Consider the following 10806-nt stretch of genomic DNA (forward strand, 5'->3'; position numbering starts at 1 on the left):
GACGCATTTAAACAATTTACCTTGAACAGCTTATTACAAACAGCATAAATCATGACTTTCTTGAATATGTGATCTTCACTTTGCTCAGCCATTTAATCGGCAGCTCTGCTCCTTTGTCCTGCACAACAGCTCTAACTTCGTAGGGGTGGGTGGAGTGTGTTAGCTTAAATACACAGAACTTCTAGCATTTTTAAATACTTAATATGCTTTGTAAATGTTGTCTTAGATCTAATTTGTGCTTTTGTCTTGTTTTTTCCGCACTTGTGAACAGAAAAGTCTACCCGCCCTGAGGCAGTCATTGTTGAACAGCCAGCAGTCCCTGATGCAAACCCAGCAGCCCCTACAGCAGGTGAAGCCTGTCCAGGGGGTGCTGCAGGCAGCCACTGGCACTGTGCCCACCATCGTTGCTGGGCCTACAGTCAGGGTCCGTCACCCCAATAGCGTCAGCACCACGGTGCCCAGCATCCTGCCCCATGCGCCCGGGGCCGCCCATGGACACACAGCACACTTGGTAGGTAGAAAACGTACAGCCTGGCTTTGTCTGCTTCCATTTCCGTCTGTGCCGACTTGTGTGTTAGTGTTTTAGAGGGGTGACAATATCCCAGTTTAGAAAAACCACTAGTCAAAGGCATTCCCTGAAGCGTAGAAAACACAGCTTACAGTCTGCTTGTCCATATCAGAACTGAACATTCCAGTATGTGTCTTCAAGAGTTACTGGAAGGAGGTCGGGGGATTCTTAGTGGATTTAGATTTAAACGTTTTGTTGAAAAGACATTTGCCGATGAGAAGCGTCAGGAGACAGGTGTGCTGTCAGTTTGCTGAAATGGTTACTGCATCTTCCATAAAGGCCCTTATCTTAACAATTAAATTAGTAAGAGGCTTTTGCACAAGGTGTACTTTTTTCCAGTGTGCATGATTCGAATGAAATCCATTTAATGTTAAAATCCTATTTATTTTCTTTTTTGTACATACACAGAACTGTTTTATAGAAGTGAACTCATTTTACAGCAGCTACCTCAATGCAGGCTGTTGCTCACCTTTTGTTTATTTAATTGAATTTGTTAGGTTAGTGCTTCCTATTCTCATACAAGCGGCATTCACAGCGACAGAAGTGTTCTGTTTGAGGTGGACTTGTCAAATGTATAGTTCAGTCTTCTGGCCCCCGCAGTAGTTCTTGGGGAAAACAGTTTTCTTCATTTTCAGGCTTTGAACAGTAATATACTATATGGCAGGGAAGGGGAAAACAAGGTTGAAAAATATGCGCTGAGAAGCAAACTGGTAAGAATGGATGGCTTCCCCTTGGGCCTTTCCACTGGCAAAATCTATGGAAAGAAATATTTTTATTAGCCTAGATTCCCCCCTTCCTCACTCTTTCAGCCCGTCTTTCTTTCCTCTTTTTCTGCTTTATACGTATGCATGCACAGTCTCCTTTTCCCATTGCCTTCGACAGCTTTTGTTTTTTCTCTTGAATCCATAGCATTTAGTAATCAGTTTTCCCGTGATGAAAACTAATTTGTATTTACAGTCTAACTAGTTTGACTGTTGAAGCATTTCATATCTAAATTTACACACACACAAACACAATAAATGAAGGAGGATAATTTTAGATGTGTGTATTACATGTTTTCTGCTTGACATTTAGAGAAAATAGGATCAAATATTCCATACTTTATACAGGTTGTTATGAAAAGATTGTTAGCTCTTGCCTTCTCGTTTTAATTTACTGTTGTGTCATGAAGCCCCAACACATTTGTAGCATTTTTATTGTTGATGTCAAGAACTAAACCCAGCAGCTTGATAACTGTATTATTGCATTAACACTTCTATTATTGTTTTTATTGTTTGTATCAGGCTATCAAAAGGCAACCCGGAGTGCAGACTAGTCAAATCCGAATGCCCATGGTCATCACACAGACTGTGCGACCCCAAGGTACACTTTAATGGCATATTCCTTTCCTGTTTAACATGTTCTGTGATATTCTTTAAGGGGGATAGAAGACAGTCGAGGTTATACACTTATGTTGATCCCTTTACCTTGAATTGGCACATAATTCCTGAAGATAAACCTTGCTTGACTGCTAGTTTTCTTTTTATCTTTTTCTATTATAATAATATTAAACGTCAGAAAATGGTCCCCCAAGTCCAAGCCATGTAAATAACTGTGGAAAAGCTACAGGCAGTACATCTAAACACCTGGGTATGTACTGTATGTGTTCTAGAGGTGTGTGTGCTTAGAGGTGTGTGTAAAAATTGTATTTGCTTCTTCTTAAAATGGCTTGCAGAGGGAGATCTGTAGGTTGTTTTATGTCCTTAAATTGGAATGCAGGAAAGTTCTAAAAATACTTTTGTGCCTCTTGGCTAGGAACATGCCTGTTAAAATCAAGTTTAAATTCACTCTGGCTGTCTTTGTGCCTTTACGAAAAAAGCATCTTCAAGCAGTACGACACGGTTCAGAGTATAGGAAAAGTCGCTGAAGCACAGTGATATTGACAGCACGATGTGCTTTATATACAAACCTGGGGAGAACCATTCTACAGCTTTTTTTCCTTTTTTCTCCTCATTTCTTTTTCTTTTTTTCCCCAGTGTTAACAAGGATGGTTAAAGGTATTCCTGAGACAGGAAACTAACTGTTTGATGGAAATTCTGTCGGACAGCTCATGATAATATTGCTTGTGTTTTTTCAGGCACAGTAGGGAAGGCACCAACAATACAAGCAAGCAAAAGTCCCGGGGGCTTTGCTGTTCAGGTCTCCGCAAATCAGAAAAACAAGCTGAACGATCCTGGAGGCGGTTCTTTCAGGTACAAAACTGTTTCTTCATAGTCAAGGGGAAAAACACAAAAGGAACTGAGATATTAGTACAGGGACGTGGCACAAGGGGGCAGCATTTTACCAGCATAGCACCGGGCTGTGCTTAAAGCAATGAGATGTGGTGTAACTGTTTAAAGCACAGTATTTTCTCTCTCTCCATTTTAATGATTTACAGTCCAAGGCTGAAAATCCAGCCCCACTTATAGTAAGTGCTAGGAACGCAGTGAATCATAAATGCATTATTTTTTTTTCTTTCAGGAGAAAATTAAATGAAGTTACATTTTTTAAAACAAAAAAATCTAAAAACAAAATAAATAAATAAACACCCACAAAAAAAACTTTTTGCCGGGAATTCTTTGTTTGAATATGTGTAAAAATATTGCAAAGTCCTGAAAGGTTATTTCAGTCTTATTTACTCATAAACCGAAACGGCAATCCTAAATCATGCATATGGAGAAAAGAAACCTGTTCTGTTCCCCTACCTCAAGACAAAAGGATAGTGCTGTTTTCTGGTCCATTAACCCTGTGGACCTCTCCACACTGTTATCACTGGTCATCCCTCGCTGTGGCACATGGAAGAGCATCACCCAATCAAAGAACCACAGTCTTTGCAGGACTCCTTGGCTCTACCAATAGCATCTCGGATAACTCGGTGAGACTGAGATCAGGTAGCCCCTTTGAACAGTCCACTGTGGCGAGTCCTGTGTCACAGGAGTCATCCCCAAGCAGTGCTCAGTCAGTGCAGGTGTTCATGTCCATTTTAAAGGAATCCTGGTGGACCTCGTGCTGCAGACAGTTGCAGGTGGCCACTGATTCAATTGGGGGCCTTGATGCTGACCTGTTTCAGTGCTCATTCTCATCCATTTCTATAACATCATGCCAAGCCTTCCCCAGAAGTGCAGGAATTGGCAGTTGTCAAACAAGAATTGTTGCCACAGTGTACTCTCTCTTGTACTTGATAGATGTAGCTGAATCCTGATTGCTGGTGTTGAACCAGAACTTGTGTTAGTGGTTTGGAGGCTCCTCTGTGATTGCCTGAGTGATTTGCTCCTCTGTACTAGTAGTCTCTTTGTTGCTTGGACACTCTCCCAAAGATTCTGGATTATACTTTGCCCGACACTCGAGAAGCCCCAGCTTTTGTTGTTGTGTATACCTAGACAATAGGTGTCTTGCTGGCCTTTTAATTCTTGGACCATTGTTCAGGAATCTGATTTTGTTCTATGCGTTTATTGCAGTGGCAGAAACAATCAGACATGGTCATCGAAAATGGACACTGTTGACTTTTTTTTTTTTTTTGCCTACAGTGTATATATTGTTATATATAATAGATATATTAGTAGACACAGTAGAACATTTTATATTTCATTCAAAACGTTTGTGGTCCCTGGTATAGATAAATTACATAAATGGAATTGCAGAATTGCTTAACTAATAATAATAATAATAATATAAACAACAATAAATAAAAAGTTAGTATATAACGATTTAGCTTGAAATTGACGAGATAATTAAACCAAAGTGAGATGCAGCTTGTCAAGTCATATGCAGTGTGCACATTGTATCAATTTAAAGCATTTTAATAACACAAAATAAATGAACGGAAAGCTATTTTTAGTTGGTGTCTCTATATGACTCTTCTGAAGAGTTTTTTTTTTTTTTTTCCTTGCTTAAATGAAGCAAGCTGTTCCAACTATGAATCTGAAGGAAAGACATTTCCTCTGCGTTTACCATACCCACGCGGGGTGTATTGCAGAATCCCCCTCTCCTCTCCTCTCCTCTCCTCTCCTCTCCTCTCTGTGTGGGCCGGGCAGGCCCCACTCACACACTTGTCTCAGCTGCTTGTGCGTTTAGGCGGACAGTGTGCTCGTGTCTCAGGTGTGAGTGAAAGTCAGGGAACAAAGCAAGTGAAAGTCAAATGTCTAAGGCAGGGGCAAAGCAGAGAATTTAATTCATAGGGAATCAGCTTGATGTGTTTTTGTCCTTAGTCAGAATGCATTTCAGTTCGTCAGTGGCTACCAGACAGTCATTTCTGGAGGTGTGTCTGGCTGTGTGAGGGACCTGGGAAGTGGGCCAGTCCAGGCAGGGCTGGGTTTCCCCCCTCTGCTGTGTGGGGATGAAGCAGTGGGTCACGCAGACTGCGCACAGAGTTCATCGTAATGGTTCATTCTCGCCCCTGGGGGAAAAGTAACCGCTCCAGGCACTGATTGATAAATCAATAAATCTTTAGTGACTTTGGTAATTAAGCTGTCAAGGCTGTTTGTCAGTTTTCCTTTACAGCCAACCGTTTTCTCTCTCTCTCTCGCTCTCTTTTCTCTCCTCATTGTTGGAGGGAACACAACTGCATTAGCCGCTGTATGCTTTTAAAAATAAATGCTCTTTTTTGGGGGGGAGGGGGTGCACCGTGTGTTGGGGTGTGCACTAGATTTGTAAGTCTAGCCGCAGTTAAATCGTGTTGTTCCTCGTTATCACAAGGAAGTTATATGCCATGTGCCTGAACAAAGACTGCAGTTTCCATCTTCGCGTTTCAACCCCTAACCTCTCCTGAGGACAAATAAATGTCTCGGTGTGGCGCCTGGAGGCACTAAGGAGGAAACCTGTATTAATCCTCTGAATGCTGACTAGTTTTCCTGAACATTCCCAGCATGTGTGCAGAATGTGTTAGTAGCCGGAAGGCAAACGAGCTGCTAAAGCAGAAAGACTCCCCCCCCCCAACCCCCCTTTTAAATAGTGATGATATTGTATTATTACTATTTTTTTGTTCTTCATTGCTTTATTCGTTTATTAATTTTTTCCCCTGCTCTATTTCTGACAGTTTATGTTCACGTTATGCATGATAATTAGATAGTCCATTTTTTTTCTGATCCCTTTATATGTTAGGAATTCATACCAGGATTTTGGTGGTGACAAATTAGGTTAATGTTTGCCAATGAAGCTTTAAAGAGCATTTACCAAAGCTGAGCCGTATAATGGACCTGATATTTTGTTTCCCGTCAACAAATCCTGTTTTGTTTATTTAAATGAGAACTACAACACTGGAATCTTTCTTGAGCTGTAGATGTTGAACTTCAGGCCAGTAAAGAAAGAAAACGTGGCACCTGAAAGCATAATCATTTTTAATTCTATTCCAGAGTGGAACACCCAATTATTTCATTTAATAAGGAAATGTTTGAGCTTTCTTTGGTTTGAGGAAATCTAGCTCAGATCTTCCACATTGTGGTGGTAGAAACACTGGGGGGGGAGATGGTAAAACACATTTGGTTTTCCTGGCCTCAGCCATCATTTATGGGCTGTATCAAAGGAAATGACTCCCACATCCACAAGGCCCCATCTCCCACAGTTTGTGCCTCCATTCTAAATGACAAAGCTTTTGACCTCTATCTTCATCACTGCTGTAACAAAGCCCCGGGTCTCCAACTTTGCGATCTTATTGGTTGTCCAGTAAGTTAGGGTCTTGTTGCACAGTGCTTTGGTCTACAGGTCATTTTATTTTGTGCAGAATCTGCCTTTTCCGTCACAATGCAAGCTGTCCTTGCCCGCCACTAGACATATGTTTTAACTTTACACTGGCTTTGAATGCACAATTGACAGCACTCAAAAGCAAGCCACTGCAATTTAGGAGCATAACTTCAGTGGGTTGCGTTCTTCTGTATACAAAAGGAAGTTTGCAAAATGAACTTAATTGTTTACTGTGGTGATTTAGACTCTAAACTAACCCTCACCAGCTGAAGGATGTACTCCACAGGCAGAAAGCTGCACTATGCATCGTGTCTGTCTGAGAACCTTTTTTCTTTTTTTTTTTTTTTTCCTTTGGTACCATACCCTAGGCTTTGTAGCTACTGTGTAATCCACTGGTTCCAAAAGCACAGGAGCAATGCTTTACATTTCTTACAGTGCTTTTCATCATAACCACAGATCTCAAAACACAGTATAACAAATCCAGAGCTCAAACGACAATAGTGCAAAATGTGCACTGTCATCTCTTGGGGAGTACACAGAGACTGTATTGTGTCTGAGTGCCATGTGACCCGGAGACCATGGGGAATAGCTGACAAGGATGCGTGTTTCAGGATATGGACTGTGTTTCCTCTTCAATTTTAAGAGTATTTTAACACGTTGATGTCCATACAGTAGGTATGGGAAAAACGGTAGGATTATGCTCATTGCGGACAAAAAAATTCAACAATGAGGCAAAAAACACAGGTAACCGCTAAAATAATCAAAACCAATTCAACAAAATTTAATTACATTTTAAAATACAATTTAACCGAATAGGAATTTAACCAAGGGGGGAAAACTGAAAAAATCCCAAAGTCTGAAAGATGATTCCAAGCTCCTGTAACATGCCCACTTGTCTTAACATTTCAAAGCTTTTTAACCTGATAAACATTCAGGGAAATGCAGTGTGTAGTGTTAAAAACAACACAAAGTAGACTCATTTGCATAAAAACGATCAACACAGTTCTGCAGTATTTGCCCCCAGGTGTTATTTGGTGCATACTAATAAAAACAGGAAATCAACACAGAAAATGTGACTTTTAGTTTGGAAGTGAAATTAAGGACATGAACAATCCTTCTCTTTGCTTTGTAAATACTTCATTTGCCTGTACAACTTTAATCAGATTTAACTTCTAGACCGTGGATCAACATGATATAAACTTTAAATGGATTTTTGTGAAGTTTCTTCTGCGAGTACTATAAAAAAAGACATTTTGCTTGTTTTATTTTTGTTTTGTTTTTTATTATAAGGTTGTGTTGATGATTCATGCACTGTCAATAGGTATAAACATGATCAACACAGAGACGTGGGATTTTTGGAGTGTGATTATAAATGACAGGAAATTAACTGAGAACTTGCATTTCAGTTCAAAGAGGTAGATGAAGGATTGCTCAAACATGGGCACTGACAGAATGACACGTTGGTTTTGATAAGAAATGTCTTACATTGCACATGGAAATCTGCCAAGATTCAATTTTATTAATACTTGAAATCACGTGTCCGGCATATATAGCTCATTTCATATAAATAAATGAACAAATAAAATAAATACACAATTTTGAAACAACATGTTGGATGGCATGTACGTCTTAGATTTGACACTATAGGGTTGGTCCACTCCCACAAGTTTAACTATTTCTGAAACTATTGGAATGTTTGTCTGTGTATGTGTATAGCAAATGTCTGTATATCAGCTGTATTGTGATCTAAATGCATTAGTGGTATCTGACTTACGTTTTCTAGGATTCTCCCTTTCCTATAATTTTCCAATCTTCTGTTTTTAGGGGATTTCCACCATGAGCTAAAACCTTTTAATTTTTTTATTCAGAGCTTTGCAAAGAGGCATTAGTTAGGCAGAGAGGGAAATTCACATTAAATGCATTAAAATGGGCCTACGATCTTTAAATGCATTCCTTTTACATGAAACACAAGGAAACAGACCAGTGTGGTTTAGTAAAACTAACTCATATGCTGGGGAAAGTGCTTTTGAAATAAAAACAGAAACAAACAATTCTGGATGTGCTGTTTTGTTGCTCATTACGTTTTATTATCATGATTTTTAAAATTAATTAATAATTTGCCTCTGACTCTAAGCTCGTAGCCCTAGAATCGTCTGAGGTTAATGGTAAAACCTTGTAACTCCCACGTAAGAGTAAGTATTCTAATTATCTGTGTCAGCCTCCTGTAGATGTGTCAGGATTCATATAGCAATAAGCCTGTTTCTAAGTGCATCACAGAAACATCAGCAGAAAGTGCAAAAGATTATGATGATGTGTCCACACATGGGAGCCCATCGAGTTGGATTGGAGTGTTTTGTAAATGTTGCCTTACATTGTTGGGTACATTGTGGATCTTTTAAGACATTTTAAGTCTTTTAAGTATAGAAAAATAATGTTTTCCATCTAATACTTAATAATAATGTGAATATTGGGATATATTCTCCTTTTTAAACACACAAAATACATTGGATAGTCCATTGGAATTATTATTACCTGCAGTTTATTAATTGGATCCATTAGATGTATTCCTTAATAAGATTAATCAATCATGCCATGTACACTATATAGTAAAAAAAGCACATTTATTGTGCTTTAAATGTGACTACTTCAATCTCCAGTCCCAAACTTGCATATTTTTCAAATGGCAAATCCTTATGTCTTGTGTTTTGGTGAGGAGAAAAACAAAACAAAATACTGCTTTTTGGATGATATTCGTAGTCCTATATATCTATTCTTATAATAAAACATTAAATTCAATAACTGTAGCTTTAACACTTGAATCATCATTATCCCTTTAATTCAGTTTCTACTCTTTGAAATTACAGCTATGTACATAACCGCATCCAAGGCTTTGATAATGGCCCATAGTGGCAATAAACAGCACCTCACCTCGTTTCCTAATAACTTTTTCTTCCACACTGCCGATTGTGTCCCGTACCCGTCGATACTCCCTCCCTCACTTTGGCTCTCTCTTCCCCAGGGATGACGACGACATCAATGATGTGGCCTCCATGGCGGGCGTCAACCTGAATGAGGAGAGCGCCCGCATCCTGGCTACCAACTCTGACCTGGTGGGTACGCAGATCCGCTCCTGCAAAGACGAGGCTTTCCTCCCTCCTGGGCTGCTACACAAACGGATACTGGAGACAGGTACTGTAGCAAGTTGAGAGACACTTGGGGCAGCAGGTTCACACTGCCATCGCACTGCACCAGATAAGACTGCTCTGCTGAAGGTGCCATCTCCATGCATAGTGTGCTGTCCCTGATCAAATGGTCAATCAACATATATATACTCTATATATTTTTGCAATTTCCACTGTGTGTCTTTGAGGTTTAAGTAAACTAGCCAGGCATAGGTGTATATGTATGTATGTGTGTGTAAGCTTTTTCTTTTTCTTTTTTATTTCCTCTGTTCCTTTGTGATTGTATTTGTAGTGTCATCACTGAAATATGCTTGACTTGTCCTACTGATGTAGAATTGTCTCAGTTCCTGCTGTATTTTTTTTTTTTTTTTGGCCTAGGCTTACATTTTGTGCACTTAACAGTTCTTTCACCTAATATAATGAATTCTTCAGTGGCTGACTTGATTTCGCGAAACCCCGGGCTCTAACATAAATAGTTTATAGCGCTGTCTTTTGAACGTTGGTTGTCAGTTTGTCCTGTGTACTAAAGTAACAGTGTTCTGAAAGCAGACTCAAAATGCTGAACACCAGTGACTACAGGCCTTGTCTCATCCTGTGATCTTTCAGAGCGAGAAGAAGAAGGAGAGAGAGAGGGAGAGGAGGGGTGGGGTTTGAGGGGGGGGAGTGGGGAGTTGCATTTTGGGTGACATTGTTTTCCAATCTTAGTGTAAGAAATATAAAACCTTTTTTTAATTATTTATTATTAGTATGATATTCATCACAGTAACAGAGGCACCACACTTGTTTTGCATTAGACTGTGAAGAATAAGCTTGAGATAAAAACTAGAGTGCCATCATTAACTAAGCAAGCTGATCTCTATTGTGCTGCATTTGTTTCATTAGTAAAATAAAAAAATACAAAGTGGTGTTATTTCTGTTAAAAGTGTGGAGGCTAGCAGATTTGGCGTCCTTGCTCACTGTTGAGCCCACCTTTTATTGGATTTAACTGAATTGTAATTTTATATATATATAATTTTAATTTTATTTAGTATACATTGCATACCAATGAAGGCTTCAGGTTATATGCTATTATATTGTGCCTTGGTGTAGTTGTTATCCTGTCGCCCTGAGCAAGAACGTGTTTAAAAATGTAAATCTTTGTCTGGGGGGCCCTCTTCATCGTGCGCTAGCCTTGAGTGCTGGGAGGGGAGACTGCCTCCTGCTGGTGAATGGCGGTTCCTCACCTCGGTTTTGTCAGTGATTGGCTAAAGCAAACACTCGGCTGACAGGCAGCCAGGGGAGGCACCCAGGCCTGCCAGCTCTTTTAAATCAGATCAGGCGAGAAGCATAACTATCACCACACTCCTCTGACTCATCTCT

General features: G+C 39.8%; 1 protein-coding gene across 1 annotated transcript in view; it reads left to right on the top strand.

Moving 5' to 3' along the window:
- LOC136759148 (transcription initiation factor TFIID subunit 4) overlaps positions 1–10806 on the top strand; it is an 84653-nt gene that overhangs the window by 25648 nt on the left and 48199 nt on the right. The window contains exons 7-10 of the mRNA XM_066714015.1: positions 272–511; positions 1852–1930; positions 2685–2799; positions 9285–9454. Of these exons, the coding sequence (XP_066570112.1) occupies positions 272–511; positions 1852–1930; positions 2685–2799; positions 9285–9454 (604 nt within the window). The remainder of the gene's footprint in view (positions 1–271; positions 512–1851; positions 1931–2684; positions 2800–9284; positions 9455–10806) is intronic.

The sequence above is a fragment of the Amia ocellicauda genome, chromosome 9, assembly GCF_036373705.1.
Source record: "Amia ocellicauda isolate fAmiCal2 chromosome 9, fAmiCal2.hap1, whole genome shotgun sequence".
NCBI classification, from domain to species: domain Eukaryota; kingdom Metazoa; phylum Chordata; class Actinopteri; order Amiiformes; family Amiidae; genus Amia; species Amia ocellicauda.